The sequence below is a fragment of the Acanthochromis polyacanthus genome, chromosome 3, assembly GCF_021347895.1.
Source record: "Acanthochromis polyacanthus isolate Apoly-LR-REF ecotype Palm Island chromosome 3, KAUST_Apoly_ChrSc, whole genome shotgun sequence".
Lineage (NCBI taxonomy): Eukaryota > Metazoa > Chordata > Actinopteri > Pomacentridae > Acanthochromis > Acanthochromis polyacanthus.
In genome coordinates, this window is record NC_067115.1 from 787,410 (window position 1) to 813,424 (window position 26,015).

Genomic DNA, 26,015 nt, shown 5'->3' on the forward strand with positions numbered 1-26,015 from the left:
TATGATGCCCGGGAGCAGGCGGCCCGTCACAGCTAAGGCCGATTAGAATAAAGCCGGTACCTCACCATCCGAAGCCGAGCCGCCGCCTCCTCTCCTCCACTCGACGACGAGTCTCACCGCACAGGACGAGCCACTAAATCCTCACAAATCCTCCGCCGATTCGGCCGCGTCCCGCCGCAGCGCCGCCATCCCGCAGAAAAGGCTGATTGAGGCTGAAGGAAACCACCGCCGGGGTCTGAGCCACAGTCCCGCCGCAGGAGTCCTTCCGCCGGCCGCTGAATGCTGCGAGCCGCTGCCGCTCCGCCTGGTGTCGGTGCTAAAATGGAGGCGGCGTCTCCGGGAATAGAAACAGCAGCACCGGCAGCTGCTGACAGGGGGCGACAACAGACAGTTTAACACCAGGTTGATGTCAGTTATTATCAATGCAGATCAATAAATATTATCAGTAAAATACGAAATAGTTTAAAACCAAATATAAAAAAAACAAGGGCAAAAGAAACAAATAAAGTAAAAAAAAATCATTTAAATCATTTAAACACGTGTGTATATATATATATATATATATATATATATATATATATATGAAGAGTTCATTTGCAAAAACAGATAAGTCTGTTTTGATACATTTTCAGAAAACATTTTTTATTGTTTCCTTGAGATAATATCAATCAAACTGAAGTTGAGTGGTAGAAAAATACATGACAAAATAGAGAAAAAATAAATTATCAGTGTTATTATGATTATTATCTAAAGTAAACAATAAAACAATGAGTTTTCTGAAAACGGAGTTACCTGATTTTGCAAATGAACACTTCATATATGTATATATATATATATATATATATATGTGTGTGTGTGTGTGTGTGTGTGTGTGTGTGTGTGTGTGTGTGTGTGTGTGTGTGTGTGTGTGTCTCAGGGTAGAGACTGCGATTTGGTAGAATTGGAGTTTCTACCAGTAGAGATTGCGATCGCAGTTTCTACCAGTAGAAACTCCAATCCTACCAGGTCAGGGGTCAGATTTAAAGTTCCATCTCTACTGGTAGAGATTAAAATCACAAACTCTACTGGTAGAAACTCCAATTCTACCAAATCGCAGTCTCTACCCTGAGACACACACACACACACACACACACACACATATATATATATATATATATACATATATATATATATATATAGGTCCTACTATCAGTTCCCAGAGCCTCGCTTTGGGTGAAACTTTTGATCTGTTTCTGAATCAATAAATCCCAGGTCTGTTCAACAGGATGCCAGTCTGGTCTTTATTTGGTCAGTCCATCAGTTCCAGAACTCCAGATTCCTTTGTCTTGGTCCAGTAGTCTCTGCTCTACAATTCTACAATTCTACAATTTCATTTAGCAGATGCTTTCGTCCAAAGCAACGTAAAACACAAGCAAGAATTCAGACATAAGGAAAAACCTGTAGTAAGTTCAAAAAGTGCTTCAAGTGCGATTGGTCAAAGGTGTTGTCATCAAGTTGCAGAAGAAGTGCCAACCCCCCCCCTTTTTTTTCAACTTTGTCAGCGCTAAATAAGTGCTGGGTTTTGGACCACCTGACTTATTCTACCCCTAAGGTGGAGTCAGATTAAGTGCCTAGGTGTTCTCTGAACAACTGAGTCTTCAATTGTCTCTTAAAAGTAGAAAGGGACTCAGCAGAACGCACAGAGTTTGGTAGTTTGTTCCACCATTTGGGAACAACAGAGGAGAAGAGTCTGGTTAGAGATATGGAGCCGTACTGGGCTGGAAGCACCAGGCGTCTCTCACATGCAGAGCGAAGTGGGCGTGAAGGGGAGTAGACCTGGATCAGGGAATCCAGGTAGGCTGGGGCCGTTCTTGTAAATGTTTTGTAAGCCAGGAGGAGAGTTTTGAATTTGATTCTGGCTGCAACTGGAAGCCAGTGAAGGGAGATGAACAGGGGAGTGACATGAGCTCTTTTGGGCTGGTTGAAGACCAGACATGCTGCTGCATTCTGGATCATCTGTAGAGGTTTGACTGTACATACAGGGAGACCTGCCAGAAGAGAGTTGCAGTAGTCAATGCGTGACATCACAAGAGCCTGAACCAGAAGTTGTGTGGCCTGTTGGGTCAGGAAGGGTCTGATCTTCCTGATGTTGTAGAGGGCATAACGACAAGATCGAGAAACTGAGGCCACATGAACCTTAAAGGTCAGCTGGTCATCAATCATGACACCCAGGTTTCTGGCTGAGTTTGTGGGCACAAGTAGGCTCGAGTGAAGTCGAACACTTCTAATGCTGCTCAGGGTGGTTGTCTTCTTGGTTTGTGGACCTACAACCATCAGGTTCAGTCCAGAAGGGGTTCCATGATGCACCAAGACATTGTGGTTGACCTTCTAGTTCATGACATCATCCCTTTAAACTAGTGGATAAATGCTTCTAGATCTGAATCTGACAAAGTCTCCAGAATGAAGGAACGAGGTTTAAAGGGAAGAAGAGCTGCTGAGAAGACATTACTGAGGCCTGCAAACATCCAGAAACACCTCAGATCTGCCACAAACTCTGGACTGGAGATGATTGGAAGAAGGTTCTCTGGACGGACGACTCCAAGTCTGAACTCTGGGTCAGCATCGTCGTGTTGATGTCCTCAGAAAAGCTGGAGAACCTTTTGATGCTGGATGCATCACAGTGAAACCCGGTGGAGGTTCCATAATGGTACAGGGTTCCCTGCCTGGAGATCAGCTGTGGTCTTCCCTCTGTCTCCAGAACTTGAGATACTGGGGGATAAATCATCACAGAAACATAACAGGTATTTAAATAATCAGAAATCCTGTTAATCCACTGAGTGGAGGTCCGATACATCTGTTAAACTCAGTGTTTAAGTCGATATAGATACACTAGTCACAGAAAGCTGGGCATATTCAGCTTTTGGGTGAAATTTCAGGATGAACCTCAAACTTAATGTGGTCTTCTCTAAACTTCTGAATGTCCACACTTGAGTGCTTCACTACCTCCATCACCAAAGTTTACAACAGCTGTTTGATCCATGAATGGACCAACAAACGTCCTGGGTGGGATAGAAACGGTCCTCCTGGTCAAGCTGTTCACATCCTGACATCTGGAGACCAAACCACACCTGGTCAGCAGGACCTCACCGTTCAGACAGGAAGTTGTCAGATGGAAGAGTCTCAGGAAGGCTCTCCTCCAGCCACATGCAGCTCTGTGAGACACCAGGACATATTTTTTATTTCTACATGCTGTAGTGTCCTGTTTAGGAGTATTTTTATTTGCTTTACATCAATATAACCCTGATATCCCAGGATTTAATGGTGCATGGATTAATGTCTGAACCACTACCCAGCAGCAGATGGTTCCTCCCATAGGACCGGGTTCTGCTCAGGGTTTCTTCCTGTTCAAGGATTTTTCTGCTGCTCTGGGGGTTCATAAAGGTTCTGCAGAGCATCTGGAGACAATCTGAATTGTGACCAGGGCTATATAAATAAAATTTAATAGAACTGAATTGCTTAAAAGTGCAGTAAATCTAAAAAAAAGAAGAAAATCGTTTTGTTTTTGACACAAAATGACAAAAGCAAGCCAGACAACAACAAAACAGAAAACGACAAAAACAAAAGAGAAAACGACAAAAACAAAACAGAAAACGACAAAACAAAAGAGAAAACGACAAAAACAAAACAGAAAACGACAAAAACAAAACAGAAAACGACAAAAACAAAACAGAAAACGACAAAAACAAAACAGAAAACAACAAAAACAAAACAGAAAACGACAGAAACAAAACAGAAAATGACAAAAACAAAACAGAAAATGACAAAAACAAAACAGAAAACGACAAAAACAAAACAGAAAACGACAAAAACAAAACAGAAAACGAAAAAAACAAAACAGAAAACGACAACAATAAGACACAAAACAAAAAAGGAGACAGAAGTAATACATTTTCTCCATGGATTATTTGAAATTTGACATGAAATGTTTTCCAGTTTGGCTGCACAGTGGAGTAAGTGCTTAGCACTGTCGCCTTGCAGCAAGAAGACCCCGGTTCAAATCCTGGCCTGGGATCTTTCTGCATGGAGTTTGCATGTTCTCCCTGTGCATGCGTGGGTTTTCTCCGGGTACTCCGGCTTCCTCCCACAGTCCAAAAACATGCTGAGGTTAATTGGTTACTCTAAATTGTCCGTAGGTGTGAATGTGAGTGTGATTGTGTGTCTGTATATGTAGCCCTGTGACAGACTGGTGACCTGTCCAGGGTGTCCCCTGCCTTCACCAGAGTCAGCTGGGATAGACTCCAGCACCCCCCATGACCCCAGTGAGGATAAAGCGGTGTATAGAGGATGAATGGATGGATGGATGGATGGATGTTTTCCAGTTCTTAATGACTCAAATGTGTGTCTGTGGTTGTGAAACATTCCAGGGATTCCAGATGTTAACAGCAGCAGGTTTGATCCTGCAGAGAAACGTCACATAATGAGGTACTGCAGTACAGCTGAGAGTACTACAATACTTCTATTTACTACTCTTGGTGGTTTTTCTTCCTTCTGAGTACATTTGATGTCATTCTGTGTCTCAGTTCTTTCCTGTGGTCTCATTTTGGTTGTTTTGAATCTATATTTTTTTGGGGGGGGGGTTGTTTTCTGTGTGTTTGTTGCTCTTTTGTCTTGTTTCAAAACGAGAAAAGGTTTTTCATTTGAGCATATTTTTACCTCACTGTTTTTTGCAGCAGTGGGGGTTTCTGGGTATTTTCTCACCCACACACAGTCCACATTTTATAGGATCAGAGGATGGGGGTGTAAGTAGGGTACCAGGTGGAGAGAGGTCAGTGTGTCCAGCTGCTAATCAGAGGCAGGAGGTCAGACAGAGAACAGCAACAGGAGACTGAAGAAGGAGTCAGATAGACAGCAGATAACAGAGAAAGAGCAGAGGACGGCAGGAAGGAGGGCAGCAAAAGGTCTGCTACCGCCCGCATCAGCACACTCTCTGTCTATAGGTGTCCTTCCGCCCGACGGCTCTTCCCGGTGCTCAGACTCCCGGTGCTGCGGCTCAGTTACCGGGGGATGGAGTGTCAGGACGCCGCCGTGTCCGGTCTGAGCTGGACCCTGATCGTGGGGGGCGGACTCTACCTGTGGAGGCAGACCCGGACCGTGGCTCCGTACGGCCGCTACGTGGAGGCGAACCGCTGCTGCTGCCCGGCCCGGCTGGCCTGGTTCCTGCAGGAGGTCCCGTCCTTCCTGCTGCCGCTGCTGCTGCTGTCCGGACAGCGGGACGCCGAGCGGCAGGACGCCGGGAGAAGGCTGCTGCTGCTGGGGAGCTTCATGCTGCACTACTTCCACAGGTCAGCGGGCAGGCCGAGTCCCGGAGTCAGACCTCCGCTAGACGGTCAAACTTCCTCACACCTTCCGCTTCTTCTTCTTCTTCTTCCTGGTTTCTTTAAATCTTCTGCCGTCATTTTCTCTCCTGTTCTGTCAGAAAGTGACTCAGAGTCAGCAGAAATATCTTTAGTGTTTCAAACATTTTAAGCAGCACATTAGAAGCTGTGGCTGTTCAGTTAAATAAAGTCATAAATAATTATCTAGGAGCAGAGAGAATTTAGCTGGAAGTTTTTCCAGTGAAAATAACCGCTTCATATTTAACCCAGAATGTTTTTTATTTCACCAAAACTGGGAAAAATTTTAACTCCCTCATCAGTCAAACGTTACTCATTTATTACTCCAACAAGGAATGTGGCAGAGTTGTCTGTCTGTCCGTCTGTCCGTCCGTCTGTCAGCAACAGTTCTCTGAAACAGACGAACAGATTTTAATGAAATTTCCAGTGAAGGTCAGAAATAACACAAAGACCAAGTGATCAGATTCTGGCAGTGATGCAGCTTATAGTCTGGATCCATGGACTGGTTAAAGATTTCTGTATTATTACCAGATAGCAGCACGGTGTCACTGTAACCATGACAACAAGTGAACACTACATCAGCTGATTGTGATCCTTCTACAAATCCACCTCTGAGGACTTATCAGGACTTATCCATCAGAAATGATCCAAGGAACAGCTGATTAAACTGTGGGGGTGTTTCTGAGCCGCCTGCTACACGTTTAGGTCACGTGATCCGGTATCCGTACATAACGCACACACGCTAACCTGTTCACAAACCTGGAACCACATTTCAGTTTCTATGGCAACACAACACAGCTGAGGTTAACCTGAGCTACTGGACTCTGTCGTTCTTCGGTCTGAGCTGCTCAGGTGTGTGTTGTTTGGTGCAAGTATGTTAGGAGTGTGTTACAGTGTGGTTCTGTTTGTAACGGCAACATTAAAGCATTCTGGTTCTGAGGGATGAGTTCACAGTCACGACCAGGTGAAGGTTGTGAGGTGGTGAGCTCCTTCCTGTAGCTCCTAACCTGCTCTGTTCACCAGGTGTGTCTAAAACAGGAAGTGACCTCAGTGTGTTGTGCAGGAGTTTCATCTACGCCTTCCTGACCAGAGGACGACCTGTCCCGCTGCTCATTGTCCTCTATTCTGCCATCTTCTGCTCGCTCAATGGCTTCCTGCAGGGACACTACCTGCTGCACTGCAGCCGCCTGGAGGACACCTGGCTGACCGACGCCCACCTGGCTGCAGGTGAGTCACGCCCACCCGCTTAACATCTGACAGGTTTCTTTGGGACGTCGCCCCACTTTCCTCTCAACGGTTTTTGTTTTGTCTCAGAGGAACTAGTTTTTCCTGTCAGCTGGGTGGGTGGCTCTGAATACTACAATACCCATGAGCCTCAGCGACTACAGTTAGCTACACAATGACATTAGCCATATGCTAGCAGTTTTAGCTGACTGCTAGTGACACTAATTGTCTGTTAGCAATGTTTATTGAATGTTAGTGACATTACCTGGCTATTAGCAACATTAGCCAATGGATAACCACATAAGCTAGTATCATTAGCTTAATGCTAGCACCAGTAGTTGACTGTTGGCAACATTAGCCAACTGTTGGCGATAGAAGGAGTCTCTTAGTGACAATGACCAACATTAGTCAGCAACATTAGCAGACTGTTAATAACATTAGCCAGCTTGTAGTAACTTTAGCCAACTGTTAGGGACATTAGCAATATTAGCCAAATCTGAGTAATCTTAGTCAACTGTTAGTGACATTGACCTGCTGTTAGCAATATTATCAGACTGTTAGTGCTGTTAGCTGACCGGTAGTAGTGCTAACTGACTGTGAGCAATGCTAGCATTATGTTAACCTTTCCTGTTGTCTGCTTCTTGACTGTGGTCGGGAAGCACAGGGGACAAACGTCTTCTCCAGGGCTGAAGTAGCTTCCTTCAGGGCTAACTCCCCAGACTCGACTCCACACTTGTTGCGGCGGTGGCACACACATACGCCAGAAAGACAGGGCCGTCTTGCTGAAGAGAGGGGCTTTTATTTTGACTACTGCACTGTTATCAGCAACATGCCATTGCTCACTACCTGCCCCGGTCGCCGTCTCGGTTGTCTCTCAACTACGTCTTCTCTTACACACACAGGGCGCCCACCCGCTCGCTCCGCCCGTGCACCCGCAGCGCGGCTCGGCCACGCGCACACACTCACTCACCCGCATTCACACACTGAGCTGCCTGAGCTACACCTGACAACAAGACACATCCCACAACACTACCCCCACCATGGATTGGCAATTAACACTAATTCCATTCCATCAAAATAACATAAAACTGGTACACAGTCTCCATATTGGTAGGCCTAAAAACAAATGTGTGAAGAGATAGCTGTGTCCAACATATTATATGAATCAAATAGGTAGGTAGCCCAAAAGTGTCGATACAGTGATAAACAAAGCTCATTTAGCAAGAAATGCATGAGTGAGTAGAACATATAAATGCAATGGTCCCTAATTGAACAAAGGAAGACATCGCAATGTAACACCTATTCTTTGGCGACCGGGTGAAATACCAACTGACTGATCTTGTATCAGCACACATACATTCAAATTGAATAAAGTGCAAATATATATATATATATATATATATATATATATATATATATATATATATATATATATATATATAAAACATTGTCTCTTCAGCCTTTTTTTTTTTTAAACAATAACAAACTATGAAAAGGCGCTTCTTTTGCAGGTGCATAGAACATTGTGAACAGGACTAGAGTCCAATATAAACTGTAAAGTCTCTAGTGTAAATATGAACACTTACGACTCAGCGAACCAATCCCCATACCAGTTGGGTCTTCTACGCTGACGTCTGGGCTGTGATACATGCTGGCCCTGCTGGGGTGGCTCTCCCACTGCACCCCCTCCATGGTCAAGTATCACATGGGAAGGAGTGAGGGGAAGAGACCGGATGGAATCATTACCAGGTGTGTATCATTTGGCCCTGGTCTAGTGGGTAACCTAAGACAGGAGCGGTGATGAGGCAGTGCTTAAGCATGTCAAAGGCGGCTTGGTGTTCTGCACGCCACTGGAAGTGTGTGTTCTTCCTAGTCAGACTGTGTAGTGGTTCTGCAATGGAAGCGAAGTTCTTTACAAATCTGCGATAATAAGAGGCCAGGCCTATTAAATGTCTCACCTCTTGAACCAATGTGGGAGGGGGCCAAGCTTGGACTTCGTGGACCTTCTTAGGGTCAGTGGCCACACCGTGACCAGACACAACGTGACCTAAATAGGTGACTTCACGGTGGAACAAAAAACACTTCGCCGGTTTCAGTTTGAGGTTTGCTTGTCTAAGTCTCTGGAACACTTGGCTTAGCCGCTGCAGCATCTCAGGCACGTCCCTGGCCAGCACGATGATGTCGTCCAGGTAGACGAGGCACGTCTCCCACTGCATGCCAGCCAGGACGCGGTCCATGAGACGCTGGAACGTCGCCGGCACATTACATAAGCCAAATGGCATGACGTTCCACTCGAACAGTCCTTTCTTTGTGCAGAAGGCGGCTGCGCGGCGGGCTCTTGGCGTCAGCTCCACCTGCCAACAGCCCGAAGCGAGGTCCAGGGTGCTGAACCATTTGGCAGTGGAGAGGGTGTCCAGGGTATCCTGGATGCGTGGTAGTGGGTACGCATCGGTGATGGTGCGGTCGTTGAGGGCTCGGTAGTCCACACAAAGGCGGTACGTTCCATCCCTTCTACGCACCATGACGATTGCCGCGGCCCAGCAGCTGTGGCTGTGGGTGGCAAGGCCACTCTGGAGGCTCTCACGAATCTGCTGGTCTGCGTGATGTTGCTTTTCCCCAGCCATCCGGCGAGGGATCTGCTTCACTGGAGCTCCAGGCCTAGTTATTATGTTGTGCTGTACGAGACTGGTCCGGCCCAGGTCACCAGGTCCCCTGGAAAAGACACATTCATAGGTACACAACAGGTTAGACAGTTCAAGTTTTTCACTATCACTGAGGTCTGTGGAGCTCTGGACATAGAGCTCTCGGAGGTGCTCTGGGACTGCAGGAGAGCTGCTTGGGAGAGCTGTCTTTGCTGGGGTGCTGAGCGCTGGCAGAGCTTTGGCTGGATGGAGGAGGCCTGCGACAGCACCTTCTTTGATGGTGACAGCCTTGTTGCCAGGGTTAAAGAGGCGTAGTGGGACAACATTGGTGGGCTGAGCATTGACCAGAACTCTAGCACTCAGTACTTTATGCTTTTCGATAAAGCCTTTCGTGGGGCTGAGCGTCATGTCTCCCTGAACTGCTCGGTTACCATGCACAGTGCCCCTGACTAGGTACTCTTGGCCAGGCTCGACCACCACAGTTCTGGCTACTCTCACTGCATGTGACTTTTGGGCAGTCTCTGGGTGAAAGTAAGGCACTTCTTCTCCAAACAGAACTATGCGATGTCTACCAAAATCGAGTCGGGCCTCAGCTTGAGTGAGGAAAGGATGTCCAAGCAGTACATCATTGCCCACTATATCCACTACGAGGAAGTCCACTTCAACCTCACGGCCATTGATACCGACAGTTACGTTGGCCTCACCAAGCACTGGTACATCTCCCGGTCCCACCCCATGCAAAGTCTCTACATCAGATGACTGAAGTGGGGGTCTCATATCCTGGTGAATGGCATTATAATGGTGAAGTGGTAGCACGCTCCTCCGTGCTCCACTGTCCAAGACTGCACACACCTCCACCCCATATATGTGCATGTGGATGCTCATTTCACGGTTCTGCCCTTTAAGGTGGAGTACAGTGGACTGTGATCTCTCCTGGAGGGTGCTTTGAGAAAAGGTCTTTACATTTCTTCGAGGAGACGAACAGTGGCTCTGCTTATGACCCCAACCATCACAGTTATGGCAGCGGATGCCACCCTTGTTAAAGCTCCTGTGCTGCTTTGGTATTTTTGCAAACGTGCCTGGTGTAAAACAATGGGGTAAGGAGCTAAGTACAGGCTTAGGAGCAGTCACAGTCTTGTTCAGGTCCCTTTCTCTGACAACAGCAGCCCGGGGCCTGCGTTCATTGAGGCTGCGGGCCCCCGGTTGCATAATGCTGGTGACATAGGATGCAGCTCTCTTTGTGGTCTCATGGCGATGAGCTATCTCATAAGCTCTGGCTAGCATTGATGGGCGCTTTTCTAACAGTCTTTGAACTAGCTCTGCATCACCAAGGCCATTTGTGAAGACTTCTACAGCTATAGCATCTTGCTCTGCTTCCGACATCACCATAAGCTATAGCCACTTTTCCATAAATGTCATCCCTAAACACATGAAGAGCCTCACCAGGTTTGCGTACTCTTTGCCTCAGCTCCACTGCCACAGCCGCTGCGTGATCTGAAGAAGGGCCATATGCAGTTTCAAGTTCTTCCACTAGACGGCGATAGTCCCACTTGGAAGAACGCGGGTTGCGGTGGATGATCGCGCCTGCCGCTCCCGTGAGGCAGAACTTCAGCTGGACTGCCATGGTCCTGGCTGACCAGTGATTTGCCTCCGCACAGCTTTCAAATCGGTGTAGAAACTCTCGCCAGGATGCGCTGCCGTCATACTGGCCAGGACGTAGAGTTGGGACTCTCTCTTTGGGGTCGTAGTCCTCATCACTGTCCGATGGGGAAGGGTGACGGTACGCAGAGTGACATGAATAAGAGGATTTCTTTAATCGGGAATGTCCATGTTTAACAGTCTTTTCAGTACTTATGCAAGGGGACAACATGGGAAGTGTAATTTCTTCCGGTTTGGAAGCAGCTGGTGTGCTATGTACAAAACCTCCCCAGTAAGCGGTGGAAAAGGGGTTAGTGTCCACATAATGCACCTTTGATGACACGTTTGTAGCAGGGGAAAGGGGCATGTAGACATCTGGTCCTCCTACAGGGCTATGACACTGACCGTCAGCTCCGAGGAAGGGATTTGTGGCGGCTAACTGAGCGGGGCTGATGACCGATGTGGAGGAAACTCCCTCATTAGCATGCGTGCCAACACAGTCTTCGTCGCACAGAAAGGGGTTACAAAGTTCATGTTTTCTCTCTGCCCTGCATTCATAAACATCCACAGCGCCATGTCCGTTGCTAACGGCGGTTAACAACATAAAAGGATTGGAGTAGTATGTCTGTAGTCCGTAAACATCATCGGTGGGGTAGCGAGCGGCCGCCATGTTGCGTCAGCTTCGCTGCTACCACTGCTTATATTAGTCACTCGGCTTTAGCCGTTATTGTCTTTTAACGTTCAGTGCTCACCGCTCGATAAACAATGTGAAAGTCCCTTCGTGGTCGCCAGTGTTAACCTTTCCTGTTGTCTGCTTCTTGACCGTGGTCGGGAAGCACAGGGGACAAACGTCTTCTCCAGGGCTGAAGTAGCTTCCTTCAGGGCTAACTCCCCAGACTCGACTCCACACTTGTTGCGGCGGTGGCACACACATACGCCAGAAAGACAGGGCCGTCTTGCTGAAGAGAGGGGCTTTTATTTTGACTACTGCACTGTTATCAGCAACATGCCATTGCTCACTACCTGTCCCGGTCGCCGTCTCGGTTGTCTCTCAACTACGTCTTCTCTTACACACACAGGGCGCCCGCCCGCCCGCCCGCTCGCTCCGCCCGTGCACCCGCAGCGCGGCTCGGCCACGCGCACACACTCACTCACCCGCATTCACACACTGAGCTGCCTGAGCTACACCTGACAACAAGACACATCCCACAACAATTAACATTAGTCGACTGTTAGCAAGATTAGCTGACTGTTAGTAATAATACACAATTACCAGCAATCTTAGCATAGACTGTGTATAGAAGAAATTACTGGACTGTTCAGGATGTTAGCCTATAGCAACACAAGTTAGTGACATTAGCTAATGGTTAGCTGTACTAGCCAACTGATAGCGACATCAGCGGTTTGCTAATGACATTAGCTAACTGTTAGCTGTACTAGCCAACTGATAGCAACATCAGCTGTTTGCTAGTGACATTAACTGTTAGCAGTGGCAGAGCTTTATTTTCTGATTCTGTTGATCTTTCCCGGCTTTTTTCTGTACTTTGTGTAATTCTGCAGTTTCCACCTTCTGCTGTTCTCTCGGTTCTTCTTTCCAAGCTGCTTGTTTTCCATTTAGTCATCACACAGCTGATTGTTGACCGAGGTGTGTCTGTTGTCCTGGCGGAATGGAATGTCCTCCGTCCATGAATGCCTCGTTTGTTTTCTCCCTGAGCATGAGGAGCAGATAAACCAGTTAAAAACACAATTCTGTTTCTGCATTCAGCAGCAGAATGTCAGATTTCTTGAAATGTTGCTAAAGTCCAGTTTAATGTCAGATTTAATGTGTTTCTGTGTTTGCAGGTTTACTGGTGTTTGTGGTCGGAATGACCGTCAACATCCACAGCGACCACATCCTGCGCAGCCTCAGAAAACCTGGAGAGACCGTCTACAGGATCCCCCATGGTACTGTAGACCCACATCCTGGTCCAGACCCACATCCTAGTCCACATCCTGGTCCAGATCCAGCAGACCCTGGTCTATCAGAAGGTTCCTGCTGACCTGCTGTCCTTGTGTCTTCCAGGTGGGATGTTTGAGTTGGTTTCTGGAGCTAACTTCTTTGGGGAGATCGTCCAGTGGTGTGGTTTCGTTGTAGCTGCCAGGTCTCTACCAGCCTTCGCCTTCTTCTTCTTCACCGTCTGCTCCATTGGGCCCAGAGCCTACCAGCACCACAGGTACCCTCAGAACCCGGGTCAGCGCCAGCGTAGCTTCAGAATTATCCAGTAGAACAGTTCAGTCTGGGGTTTTTAAATAACTTGTTCAGCTGTCATTCAAGTCTTTATATTTTTATTCTGCGTTTGTTCTTGGGGACTGTTTGGACTTTTTCATGATGTTTTTCTAAGTATAATATTGAAAGATCTTAGTCGTAGTATTTACCTTCATTATGTTTATGTAACTAATATGTATTATATTAACTTTGCTAGATAACTCAGCTAAACTTGTATTTAGGTAGCTAGGTAGCTAGCTAGATTGGTAGCTAATATCATTAGCAGTCGGCTAATGTTGCTAACAGATAGTTCATGTCATTAATAATCAGCTAAAGTGGCTAACAGTCAGCTAATGTTGCTAATAGATAGTTCATGTCATTACTAATCAGCTAATGTTGCAAACAGCCAGCTAATGTTGCTAACAGATAGTTCATGTCATTAATCATCAGCTAAAGTGGCTAACAGTCAGGTAATGTTGCTAACAGATAGTTCATGTCAATAATAATCAGCTAAAGTTGCTAACAGTCAGCTAATGTTGCTAACAGATAGTTCATGTCAATAATAGTCAGCTAATGTTGCTAATAGTCAACTGATGTTGCTAACAGCCTGTGAATGTCATTAATAATCAGCTAGTGTCGCTAACCGTTGGCTAGTGGTGCTACTAGACAGCTAAAGGTGCTAACTGGAGGTAGGGTGGGTAACAAACCGTTGTTTTTGTAGAGTTTCTGAGAACATCTTTAAAGCCACAGCCCCACTGATGGTAAAGAGAAGCTGAAATCAGGAGTTTCCTCTGAATCATGAATTGTGTGTGTCTTCTGTGTTTTGCAGAGATTATCAACTGCGGTTTGAGGACTATCCTCGCTGCAGGAAGGCTCTGGTCCCCTTCATCCTCTGACCCTAACCATGTCTGTCGTATTAATCTGTACTGTCAATCTGCTTTATTAAACTATAATATTGATCTTTGTTGTTGCTGATGCTATTGTCTGGTGTGAAGCTGCAGATGGTGACAAAGTGGAAATAAATGAAATGAAAGGACGTTGAAATGTGGATTCTTTGAAGCTGCTGCTGCTGCTAGTTCTGGTTATAATGAAGCCTGATACCAGTCAAGCGGTCCAACCAGATCCACATTGGAGAAAGCAAAAGGTACTCTCTGAAAAGTTTTAACTCATAGACCAGGGGTGTCCAACATGAGGCCCGTGGTCCAAAAGTGGTCCTCCAGAGGGTCCAATCCGGTCCTCAAAGTGTAAAAATTCCAGAGAAGACATTAACTGCAGATTGTAAATTAGTAAAACTATAAATTTAAAATCGTTTCTAGACCATGACAAGTTGTTTGGATCAGAAAGTAAAATACTAGATTGTTCTTTTGTCGTTTTGTGTCTCTTTTTTTGTAATATTTTGTCTGTTTTTGTTGTTTTGTAACTTTTTTGTCTACATTTTTGTCTCCTGTTTTGTGTCGTTTGTCTCATTTTTTTGTCACTTTGTAACTTTTTGTCAAGTTTTCTATCTCTTGCTTTGTTTGTTTTATTTTTCTCATTTTTGGTCATTTCGTGTCATTTTTTTGATTGTGTCTCATTTTTGTAATATTTTGTCTTTTTTTATTGTTTTTTTTTGTCTGACTTTAGTCATTTGTCTCATTTTTGTTGTTTTGTGTCTTGTTATTGTTTTGTGTCTTGTTTTCGTTATTGTGTGTCTCATTTTGGTCGTTTTGTGTCTCGTCTTTGGTTTGTGATTAAAAATGTCACAATGTCTTTAAAAGTATTAAAAGTGACTTAAAAATTAAATGGAATAAAATCAAAAACATGTTTTTTGAAGAATAGCTGGAAAATGAAAACTTTTCATTACAAAGATGTTGCAAGAAAATGTCACCTTCATTCCTGTCTTCATTCTTTGTTCATTCACAGCCTGATTTTATTTTTTAAAACATGGAAAATATGACTTTATGATTTTATTGATTGATTGATTGATGATTTCATGATTTTATTCTAAGAACATGTTTTCCATGTTTTTAGAAGTAAAAATCAGGCTGAGAATGATCCATGAATGCAGAATAAAGACATTTTATGGATCATTCTGAGATTTAAAGATTTGATTTTGAAAAACATGGACATGTTTTTTTCTTACTGACTGTATTTTCTGATTCATGAAATGATAAAAATAGAAATCTAAAAATCTAAAAATAAATATGTTTGGAAACTGACTTATCCAAAGTTCATATTTAGATTCAAACTGACATTTTCACAATTAAAACTAAAATCTAATCACACTTAAAACACAAAGAAATGTTGTGTTAATGTTAGTAATAACTGAATGACTTTTACTCTGAAATATTGATGAACGTAATCCAGCGGCTTTTAATTTGAAGCGACGCAAACGTTCGTACGTAACGTCCGAATCCGATGACGTACGCCGGAAATTTCGCATAAATATCCACAACAAACATGGCGGACGGTGAGTTCATTGTCGACCACTGATCCGGTTTTTTATTGTAATTTCGCCTCTTTCTCTGTGTGTTCGAGGTTCGGTTCTGTGATTCGGTGTTCCGTTGAGCCCGCAGAGTTCCGGTTCAGCCGCCGGTGCGTTTTTTCACTACAGAACGAGAAGCTAATGTGATGCTAAGCTAACTCACCGCCGTTTACAAAGCAGCGCTTTAAGAGAGACGGTTCCGTTCATGTCAGAAACTCAAACGCGGACCGGAATAAACCCGCCAGAAGCGACTTCAGCTTCTGTTAGATGTTCAGTAGAGACCGAGGACCGGCCTCCGGTAGAAACCTGCAGCTTTTAAATTCTTTCAATATCTTTAGAGAAATCCGGAGCTGCTCCGTTCCAGAGTTCAGTCAGAAAACCGACATTTTAGTGTTTATTCTGTTAAATGTCAAGCAAACGGCTCCGGAGCGCTCAGCCCTGGACTTCATCAACAGTTAGAAAATCTGAACCCTCCGCTTTGTTTTACAGATCACGCAGACGGAGATCAGCTGATGGAGGGACACACACCTGTAAGTAACACACACACACACACACACACACACACACACACACACACACACACACACACACACACACCACTGCATTAAAGCAGTCCAGACTGGAAGTGAAGGTAAACTGTCTCTGTGTAAATCTGTGATCCTGGATCCTCCTCAGGTTTCTGAAAACCCTCATGCAGAGTACGGCCTGACAGACAACATCCAGGTAACACACACACACACACACACACACACACACACTGAGCAGCAAAGGTGAAACTCCCAGCATGCTTTGCTGCTCCTCAGAGGACGGTGGAGAACGAGAAGGCAAGTGCAGAGAAGATGTTGAAGCAGAAGGTGGACCTGCAGGCGCTGCCCACCAGAGCCTACCTGGACCAGACGGTGGTTCCCATCCTGCTGCAGGGGCTGTCGGTGCTGGCCAAGGAGAGGTGGGACCACAGTGCTCGCTGCTGCTGCACCAGTACTGCATATACTGTACATGTACTGTACCTATAGTGTCATCAGAGGGTTTTACTGCATGTACAACAAACAGCTCACTGAAATGACTTTAAACTACACCTACTCCCAATAACTGCAAGATTTCTCAGTAGAACAGCAGAACATTTCATCTGATCAGGAGTCATAGTTCCACTCATGTTGAATGTGGAGGAACGTTTGATTTGTCTCAGGTTGTTCTGAGGCTTCTTCCTAATAATCGATCTGTGATCAGTCGTGTTTCCTGATCAAACGTTGGTCAGCTGATGTTTGTAGTTTTCCTGACAGTAGAAGTGAAGGAAGCTGATGTGTTTCTGTGTTCCAGGCCTCCAAACCCCATCGAGTATCTGGCAGCGTTTCTGCTGAAGAACAAATCCCAGTTTGACGAGAGGAATTAAAGAAAGCTTTCCTGCAGTAGAAGCTCGTTAACCAACCGCTAGATTCTTTTATAATTCTCAATAAAGCAGCTGAAGTGAGTCGACTCTGAGCTTTTCTTCACCACAAACCAAACATCTGCAGTCATTTCTGAGGAACGCTGTCAAGAAGAAGCTTCAGCAGAGATTCATGAGACTTTTCTGTTCAATAAAAAAGAATAAAAGGTGTCATTTTAGCTCCCAGCACCGAGAACAACTTATTGTTTTATTATTTACCTTCAAGTTATTTTTCCTTTTGCTTTTATGACAATTAGTTTTAAATGACTGAAACTTGTCTGAAATTACAAAAAATAATCCAAAACTACTTCTAAATGGTGGAAAGGATTGTCCAAAACAACAAGATTTACTCAAGATGTCAAGAAATTGATGTAAAATTACTCAAAACCAGTTTAAAATGCAAAGAAGTGTCCAAAGCTGTCAGTAAATGGCTCAAAACTATTTTAAAATGGAAAAATGTGTCAAAAATGAGCAAAAAATGACTCAAAGTTTGTCCAACATTATCAATAAATTACTGAAAATTTGCAAAAAAATGGTGAAATGTGTCCAAAATAAGAAAAAAATACTCAAAACTAGTTTAAAATGGAAAGATTTGTACAAAAAACTAAAAATTTGCACAAGACATCAAGATTTCATCTACAATTCTTCAGTTTCATTTATCAGACGCTTTTGTCCAAAGCGACGTACAACACAAGAATTCAGACAGAAGGAAAAACCTGTAGTAACATGAAACTTGTCTAGAATGACAACATCCAGAATTACTTGAAAATTATCAATAAATGACTCAAAACTAATTCAAAATTGCAAGATTTGTCCAGAACGACTCCAAATTTACTCAAGATGTCAAGAAATTGTCTTAAAAGACACGAAACTGATCTAAAATTACAAAACAGTCTCCTTAAATTCCTCCAAAATGGTCTAAGGTCCAGAAAGACGTTTCTAGAAACGTCTTTCTGGACCTCCAGCTGGTTTCTCCTGAAGCTTTGACCAAATTCTAAAATGTTGAAAAGTCATAAAAGCCACAAAGAGAAAAAGTGCCAGAGAACGATGTAGAATTTGTGTAGAACTCCTCCATGGTTCTGTCCAGCAGGAGTCTGGACTTCTGCTGCCCCTAGTGGACAAAACATTCAGTCACTGCAACAATCAATGGAACTTCAGCTTCTATTTAGAACCCCGAGGTCGAGTCACAAACAACTGAAACCTGCCGACCTGTTGGCTTCAAAAATCAAACTGGAATCAAAGAATCCCCACATTTCTGCTGGTCCCTGAATGCATCGTGTGGAAATGATCCAGCAGAAATGTTAGACCTCCAAAAACCACGAATACGACAAAAATGAGACACAAAATGACAAAACAAGATCCAAAACGACAAAAACGAGTCCAAACCTGTGAGAACAAACGGAGTCATTTAAATTTGTAACAATTTTTCCTGTAAAGTTTCCATAAATGCTGTAATATCTGAAGAATCGTTGATGAACTGAGTGTAATAAAGAGACTCAGAGCTTCAGTAGAATCATTTTATTCTTCTGCTCGCTGCAGAACGTCGACAGCTTAAAGTTATCACAGAGAAAATCTAACGGTATTTTTCTACAGCTGATGAAGCTCCTTTAAGTATTTCTGGAGGATGTGATGAATCCACAGCTGATCTGCTGTGATGTTAGAGTTTAAACCTTTCAGTTCTCTACAGTTTAACTCACTGAGGTTCATTTTAAAGCTCTGTGGAACCAGAACGTCATGAAGCAGAACTCAGAGAACTTCTGGTTTGTTTAAAGTCATAAAAATGAGTCGTAATTAAGTGAAAGTTGTTTAAAATGACAGAAACTCGGCCAAAAACTGATGAAGTGACTTTTTGTTCTAAATGACTGAAACTCGTCTGAAATCACAAAAATCCATCAAAACTAACTCAAAATGATCAAAAAATCATTGAAAACTTCTTTAAAGTGGAAAGATGTGTCCCAAATTACTCAAATTTGCTTAAGAGGACAAAATCATCTAAAATGACACAAACCTCGTCTAGAATGATGAAAGATTATCCAGAATAAGTTGGACTTCATCAGTAAATGACTCAAAACTTGTGAAAACGGTTCAGAAATGGTCCTAAATGACATGAACCTGATCTGAAATTACAAAACATTCTCCAGAATTACTCCAAAACGCTCTGAATAGTCGGAGCTTCATTAGGAACCAGCTGGAGGTTCTAGAGGACGTTCCTCCTGAAGCTCCTCATCCTGTAGATGTTTTTCTATCTCCATGTTTAACATCTAGAAGACATCTCCATCGTTCTCTCTTCATGTTCTTCTGGTTCCACAGAGCTGCAGGACTTTAGATGATCCTCAGTGAGTCTCAGCTCAGATCAACAAGAACTTAAAGGTTCTTCAGAGACGACTGACGTTTCTGTGAGATCAGAGTCTCCTGAACTAATTAAAAGACGAGGAGATTCACTTGTTCTGTCAAATGTCTTTGGATGAATTTAGAAAATCTCATGTTTTCAGATCTGTGAACGTTTGAATTTTCATCCTCTAAAGAACCCGTGAAGCTGTTTGAAGGTTCAGGAACGTCCAGGAAAGATCAGACAGGACACGAACTGATCCTTAAGGATGGAGGAAACATCTGCTTCTACTGATGGTAGAGCCTCCACGGTTGGACAAATGTGGACCAGAGACTGGATTTTACTAGAAACATGGATCCATCCATAGATAGACACTGGACCAGGCTGGTTGGAGGTCTTTGAGCTTTGTTCTGATTCTAAATTCCTCCTCTGCTGATCCACTGAATGACTGTGACTTGATGAAACCGTTTCTGAACCTTCAAATGTCTCCAGATGTTCTGAAGATGGAAATAAAGTCTGACGTCTAAAAACATCTGGCAGAGCTCAGGTAAGGGGGGGGTGGGGGGGGGGGTTTCTACGTCACCTGAAGGTCCAGGAACAGTGACAGACACGACTGACAGCAGCGTCGGCCAATCACAGTCCACCGTGCTGCTCCTTCAAACTGTCAGCCAGCAGGTGACCCAGACTCACCTGAGCTCAAGCCACGCCTACACCTGCCTCCTCTGTGACATCAGCAGGAGGGGGCGGGACCATGAGGAGGAAGGTGAGATGAGCGGGCCTTGTCTCAGACGTAGAACTGGTGAACGGTCAGGTGAAGTGGGTGGGGCTTCAACAGGTGGGATGTGTGGGGCTTGTCTCAGATGTAGAACTGGTGAGCAGCCAGGTTGTCCATGAACGGCTGAACCAGGAAGTCAGTGGAGAAGTAGAAGACCAGACCAAAGGTGATGGAGATGGGCAGCGCCGGGAGAGCTTTCTTAAAGATGGCCAGCAGCAGCAAGGTGAGACATAGACCCTTAGACAGGAGAGAGACAGGTAAGAGATAGACCCTTAGACAGGTGGGACAGATGAGACAAATGACAGACAGGTGAGACAGACTGAAGTGAGACAGGTGAGTGAGAGACAGAAAGGACGATTGAAGGGGCGGAACCTGATGTCCACCTGGAGCTCCTGCAGTGGAGACACCCCTGAAGTGTCCCTGAACTTACGATGAGGATGGCTACGAAGCAGGCGATGGTGGTGTTCCAGTCCCCCCCGGTGGCAGCGGCCTTCCCCACCAGGACGCTGTAGAAGATGAAGTCTCCAAGGCCGAGCTTCACTCCTCCTGCAGACACAGAGAACGTTCAGAACAAACTCCTCCACCTCTCGGTTCACCTGAGGGCGGCGGACTCACGGTCCTCCTCCGGCTCGTCCTCCGGCAGCGACCCGGACCGTCGGCTCGGAGGCTCCGCCCCCCCGCCGCTTGGCTCCGCCTCCTCATCTGAAACACAAAGGACAGCAGCGTGACTGGAACGGATGGTGGCAGGAAGAAGCTGAGTGTCAGAGAGGTGCTGCACCTGTTTCAGAGCGCCGAGCGTCGGCCGGACTCGCCATCCCCACCGTCCACATCATGGCAGCTGGACACAGGGAGACCAATCAGAGCTCACGGTTCAACTGCGACACGTATGAAGAACCTAAACACGACTGACTCAGCCGACAGTCACGTGACTACAATCCTGACGGTTCTCAGATGAACTGCAGGCAGTGTTTCCAGAAAACAGATAAAAATATTCAACAAAGTGTTCGGACTCACAGGAGTAGATGAGCGCCGGGAAGATGGGCTCGTTCCGCTCCTGAGCCGTTTCCACCAACATCCTGAGAGGGCCTTTAGGACTCAGCACGGCCACCAGGTCTGCAAGGCATGATGGGAAGGCCGGGATCAGGACCACCAGCTGAAGATGGTCCGGATCAGCTGACCACAATCTGTTATATTTACATGTCTACTGTGTCTGTTTAGTGTGTTAGCATGCTAAAGTTAGCGTGTCAAAGTTAGCAGGCTTAAGTTTGCAAGTTAAAGTTAGCATGCTAAAGTTAGCAAGGCTTAAGCCTGTGTCAAAATTAGCAGGCTTAAGTTAGCGAGTTAAAGTTAGCATACTAAAGTTAGCATGTCAAAGTTCGCAGGCTTAAATTAGCACGTTAAAAATACCATGCTAAAGTTAGCATGTCAACATTAGCAGGCATAAATTAGCAAGTTAAAGTTACCATGCTAAAGTTAGCAAGTCAACATTAGCAGGCTTAAATTAGCAAGTTAAAGTTAGCATGTCAGTTAGCAGGCTTAAGTTAGCCAGTGAAAGTTAGCCAGTTAAAGTTAGCAAGCCGAAGTGAGAGTGTCAAGGTTAGCAAGCTAAAGTTAGCCACCTACAGTGATTGATCTAAAATTGGCAAGCTGTTCGTGGGCTAGACTTAGCATGCCAAGGTTAGCAAGATAAGTTAATGAGCTAAAGTTAGCAAGCCATAGTTAGAAAGCTTGAGTTAGAGAGCAAAATGAGTGAGTGAAAGTTAGCAAGCTTAAGTTAGTGGGTTAAAGTTAGCAAGTCAAGGTTAGCAGGTTTAAGTTAATGAGTTAAAGTCAGCAAGTTAAATTAAGTGAGTTAAAGCTAGCGAGCCAGGGCTAGCAAGCTAAATTTAGCAAACAAAAGTGCATGAACCAATGTCAGCCAGTTCAAGTTAGCAAGTTAAAGTGAGCAAATTACAGTTAGCATGCTAAAGCAAAAGTGAGTGGGCCAAAATTGGCAAGTAAATATTAGTGAGCTAAAGTTAGCAAGGCATGGTTAGCTAATTAAAGTTAGTACATTAAAATGAGCGAGTCAAAATTAGCAAGCTTTTGATAGCGAGTTAAAATTAACGAGTCAAGGTTATCAAGTTAAAGTTATCAAGTCAAAGTTAGCCAGCTAAAGTGATTGAGCTAAAACTGGCAACAAATTGCGGGTGGGTTACAGTAACCAAACTAAGGGTAGCAAGTTAAAATTAACGAGCTAAAGTAAGCATGCTAAAATTAGCAAGTTAAAGTTAGTGAATTAAAGTTAGGGAGCAAAGGTTAGCAAGCTAAAGTTAGCAAACAAAAGTGCGTGAACCAATGTTAGCAAGTTAAAGTGAGCCAGTAAAAATTAGCAAACTAAAGCAGAAGTGAGTGAGCCAAAATTGGCAAGTAAATAGAGAGCTAAAGTTAGCGAGTCACATTTAGAAAGCTTAAGTGAGCAAGCTAAAATGTGTGAGTCAAAGTTAGCAAGCTTACGTTAGCGAACAAAAGTTAGTGAGTCAAGGTTGTCAAGCGAAAGTTAGCAAGTCAAAGTAAGCCAACTACAGTAATTGAGCTAAAATTGGCAAGAAAATATCAGGGGGTAAAGTTAGCAAGCTAAAGGTAGCAAGTGAAAGTGATTCAAAGTGAGTCTAATGTTTCAATCCTTTCATGACTCGTCAGTTTTATTTTGCTCTCGCTGTGAAGAACTTGTCTATTGTCTGTTAGCGCAGTGTGCTAGCATAGCGGCGACCCACCATAGATGGAGATGGCTCCCAGGATGACCCAGGCCGACCACTCAGGCAGGTACTTGATGAAGACCAGGGCCATGAGGGCACTGATGAGGATCAGGTAGGCCTGCTGCAGCTGCAGGGGGCCCTTCCAGTGGATGCAGATCATCCCCACTGCCCCGAAGTTCCAGATGATCACGCCCACCGTCGGGTAGTCCACTGCCAGGTTGTAGGTCTTAAACACCTCGCTGGAGACACAAGAACAACGTGAAGCGCCTGAACTGAGCGCGTTCAGAAGTGTTCGGTGTGGAGGACTCACCCCAGGTACATGAAGCTGAACCAGAAGAGCAGCATGAGGGAGGACAGGATGAGCCAACCGTGGATGAACTGGAGACACAAACACAGCAGCTGAGCACACAGCGCCCCCTACCTGCAGCAAACATCCTCAACTCCACACGTTAGTCATCCAAATACCCACAATCCTTCATGTTGGCATTACTCAGCTAAAAACACCATCAGCATCCTTCAACCCTCTGAGACCTTCTGAGACCCTCTTAGACAGTCAGAGACCCTCTGAGACCTGATGCTTCCAATGATGTTTTTCATTTAGAAGAGCTTCAAAACATAATCAAAGGAACGTTTTTCTGATTTCTGTCTCTAAATATGTCGTCCTGATCAGCTGATTAGATTCCGTTATATCCTCATGTCGTCTTTGTTTGTTTGGTTTGTGAACATTCGCACGTCTCCTGAAGTTAGCAAGCCAAGACTAGCAAGCTAAAGTGAGTGAGTCAAGTTAGCAGCCTTAAGTTAGCGAGTTAAAGTTGGCAAGCTAAAGTTAGCCACCAAAACTGATTGAGCAAAAATTGGCAAGCCGATGTTAGTGTACTAAAGTTAGCAAGCTCAGATTAGTAAATTAAAGTTAGTGATCTAAAGCTAGCAAGCTAAGGTTAACAAGTTTAAGTTAGCAAGCTAAGGTTAGCAGGTTAAAGTTAGTGAGCTAAAGTCGGCAAACTAAGGTTAGCAAGTTAAAGTTAGTGAACTAAAGTTAGCAAGCTAAGATTAGCAGGTTAACGTGAGTGAGTCAAAGTTTGCAAACTTTTTGGTTTTCCAGTTTCTGGCTGAAAAATTCTGTCATTTTGGTGATTTTTTTAAGGCAACATGTCTGCCAACAGGTTTTGGTGCTGCAGATGGTAAATTAAGAACAGCTGATTACCTGAGTGCAGGTGAGTCTGGATGCAGGAGGCGGAGCTTACCTTGTAGCAGCGGTACTTGTAGAGGACCACCAGAAAAATGGTCATGACCACAATGACGCTGATCATGATGATGGTGTTGAGGACGGAGTTGAGCAGCCGGCGGCCGACGGACGCCGTGTTCTCGGTGAACGGTGTGTAGATCCTGTGGGGACAAACAGGAAGTTAGCGGCAGGCGGCGGATGAGGACACGCGGCGGCTGACCTGAAGACCTACAGCTGCTGGTCCGTCTTCTCCGTGTAGAAGCTGACCGACTTGATGGTGGCGACCACCACGGCCATGCACAGCGTGACGGGGATGAACAGCATGATGACGTGTTTGGCTCCGTACTTCAGAGTCAGCTCCTCGTCGTCGGCATCCACCTCCTGATCCGAGCCGCCGCCGTCCACGGTGGACGGACCTGTCCTCCTGCCGGCCGCCGGCTGCACCGACAGAGGACAGTCAGCTTCAGACTCATCAGACATGATGGCATGCAGAGAACAGAAACGTTTACCCGTTTGGTTGGCGAGTCGTTCTGGAGGCCGACGTCAGAGTCTGGTCTGTAGGACGGCAGCACCGGGTTCTCCGACGGAACCAACGCTGTCCTCTCGTTGTAGATGTCGTCATCGCTGTCCGAGACGTTCATGCTGCTGCACACAACACTGAAAGAAGATGAGAGCTCTGAGACACCTCACCACAAAGAGACAAAGACACAAAGAGACAGAAAACCACCACAAAGAGACAGAAAACCACCACAAAGATACAAAGAGACAGAAAACCACCACAAAGACACAAAGAGACAAAGAGACAGAAAACAACCACAAAGATACAAAGTGACAGAAAACCACCACAAAGAGACAAAGACACAAAGAGACAGAAAACCACCACAAAGACACAAAGAGACAAAGAGACAGAAAACAACCACAAAGACACAAAGACACAAAGAGACAGAAAACCACCACAAAGACACAAAGAGACAGAAAACCACCACAAAGACACACTAATGACTTCTCTGGGTTGACTCTGAATCTGACTGGTTCCAGTTTTTCTCTAATGTTTCTTTAACTGCAGGTCTTCAGTTTAATCGTGGTGTTTAACAGAAGCCTCCATTAATCTCTGCTGAAGGTGTAACTCCAGACTAACTGAGCTCAGCTTTAGCCCGGACGTGGTTCTAAATCACCTCCAACTGACCAACCTGAGCTCAGCTGCTGAGAAGACGTCCGCAGAGAAACAGAATCCGAGTGAAAGCGAAGCAGAATCGCCGTGATTTTACCTGATTTAAGGCGCAGAAACAGACACAGCGGCGAAGTAAACACCGACCAACCCGGAAGTCTGCAGTCAGCTGACCGCGACACGTGACCGAGGAGGACGTCATCACAACACGTCATCCTTCTTCTTCTTCTTCTTCTTTGATTTGTTTTCATCAACAAACACCTATGCAGGAATAAGCAGCTGGAATAAACCTGAAATGAGAAATTAAATAAAAATAAAAACAAAAATGTGATTTTAAAAATAATGAAAATAAAGCCACGGTCTAAACAGAAAAGAAGAGTAAAATCCAAACAAGACTTTCTGAATTTCACCAGAAGTAATCAGAGTATTTCTACGTCAACAGTAGGGTATTTACTCTGATGTCAGATTACATTTAGGATTCCTTTCATGTCGTTTTGGACACATTCTACCTGTAGCCCACCTGTACCTGAGGCAGACAGACTGAGGCTGTCCTCTGTCCTCCCTCATGGACGTCTACTCCTCCCGCTGACTCAGCAGAGCTCAGGACATCATCAAGGACAGTTCACATCCCGTTTTCAGCATTTTGATCTGCATTAAAGCGAGGACAAACAGAGTAAAACTGCTTTTTTCCAAAAGCCATCACAACCCAGACAACAATATAGTGTAACTGTGCAAAATACACCACTGCCTCTTTCACTGTTTTTAATATTCA

General features: G+C 44.9%; 4 protein-coding genes across 9 annotated transcripts in view; 2 read left to right on the plus strand and 2 right to left on the minus strand.

The window, feature by feature from the left end:
* LOC110965247 (CSC1-like protein 2) overlaps nt 1-341 on the minus strand; it is a 34,565-nt gene extending 34,224 nt beyond the window's left edge. Inside the window, exon 1 of one of the 4 annotated variants that reach the window (XM_022214208.2) lies at nt 66-341. In XM_022214208.2, coding sequence (XP_022069900.1) covers nt 66-68 — 3 coding nt within the window. In that variant the 5' untranslated portion in view covers nt 69-341. Of the gene's footprint in view, nt 1-60 lie in introns of all 4 variants that reach the window. The other 3 variants (XM_022214206.2, XM_051946025.1, XM_051946026.1) reach the window with 3 other exon arrangements.
* A 3,213-nt stretch (nt 342-3,554) lies between these two features.
* On the plus strand, nt 3,555-14,158 carry LOC110965246 (3-oxo-5-alpha-steroid 4-dehydrogenase 2-like). The gene is made up of 5 exons (XM_022214204.2): nt 3,555-5,321; nt 6,436-6,599; nt 12,719-12,820; nt 12,939-13,089; nt 13,951-14,158. Exons 1-5 carry the CDS (start codon nt 5,044-5,046, stop codon nt 14,015-14,017), a joined length of 762 nt encoding a protein of 253 aa, XP_022069896.1. The 5' UTR covers nt 3,555-5,043; the 3' UTR covers nt 14,018-14,158.
* A 1,316-nt stretch (nt 14,159-15,474) lies between these two features.
* Nucleotides 15,475-17,053, plus strand: dpy30 (dpy-30 histone methyltransferase complex regulatory subunit). Of its 2 annotated transcripts, none has more exons than XM_051945767.1 (5): nt 15,475-15,570; nt 16,075-16,115; nt 16,261-16,308; nt 16,389-16,531; nt 16,903-17,053. In XM_051945767.1, the coding sequence occupies exons 1-5, from the start codon at nt 15,561-15,563 to the stop codon at nt 16,973-16,975; spliced, it is 315 nt and encodes a 104-aa protein (XP_051801727.1). In that variant the 5' UTR covers nt 15,475-15,560; the 3' UTR covers nt 16,976-17,053. The 2 variants fall into 2 exon arrangements, with proteins under 2 accessions (XP_051801727.1, XP_051801729.1); XM_051945769.1 differs by lacking the exon at nt 15,475-15,570 and adding an exon at nt 15,588-15,695.
* Nucleotides 17,054-18,511: 1,458 nt separating this feature from the next.
* Nucleotides 18,512-25,462, minus strand: psen2 (presenilin 2). 2 transcript variants are annotated; one of them, XM_051945766.1, is made up of 11 exons: nt 25,344-25,462; nt 24,585-24,732; nt 24,308-24,513; nt 24,095-24,236; nt 23,161-23,228; nt 22,869-23,089; nt 21,127-21,225; nt 20,891-20,950; nt 20,728-20,814; nt 20,543-20,658; nt 18,512-20,349 (listed from the first exon to the last, which is right to left on the minus strand). In XM_051945766.1, the coding sequence occupies exons 2-11, from the start codon at nt 24,714-24,716 to the stop codon at nt 20,194-20,196; spliced, it is 1,287 nt and encodes a 428-aa protein (XP_051801726.1). In that variant the 5' UTR covers nt 24,717-24,732; nt 25,344-25,462; the 3' UTR covers nt 18,512-20,193. The 2 variants fall into 2 exon arrangements, with proteins under 2 accessions (XP_051801726.1, XP_022069868.2); XM_022214176.2 differs by having other exon boundaries at nt 25,266-25,404.
* Between the last annotated feature and the right edge of the window lie 553 nt (nt 25,463-26,015).

Bases quoted from the DNA above. Each gene is read 5' to 3' on its own strand.
- LOC110965246 (XM_022214204.2), top strand. From the start codon at position 5,044: ATGGAGTGTCAGGACGCCGCCGTGTCCGGTCTGAGCTGGACCCTGATC. The intron at 12,821-12,938 runs GTACTGTAGACC...TGTGTCTTCCAG, and splicing joins CGTCTACAGGATCCCCCATG to GTGGGATGTTTGAGTTGGTT. The intron at 13,090-13,950 runs GTACCCTCAGAA...TGTGTTTTGCAG, and splicing joins AGAGCCTACCAGCACCACAG to AGATTATCAACTGCGGTTTG.
- dpy30 (XM_051945767.1), top strand. The intron at 16,309-16,388 runs GTAACACACACA...GCTGCTCCTCAG, and splicing joins GCCTGACAGACAACATCCAG to AGGACGGTGGAGAACGAGAA. The intron at 16,532-16,902 runs GTGGGACCACAG...TCTGTGTTCCAG, and splicing joins TCGGTGCTGGCCAAGGAGAG to GCCTCCAAACCCCATCGAGT.
- psen2 (XM_051945766.1), bottom strand. From the start codon at position 24,716: ATGAACGTCTCGGACAGCGATGACGACATCTACAACGAGAGGACAGCG. The intron at 23,090-23,160 runs GTGAGTCCTCCA...TTGTGTCTCCAG, and splicing joins TTCAGCTTCATGTACCTGGG to CGAGGTGTTTAAGACCTACA. The intron at 20,659-20,727 runs GTGAGTCCGCCG...CTGTGTCTGCAG, and splicing joins GGACGAGCCGGAGGAGGACC to GAGGAGTGAAGCTCGGCCTT.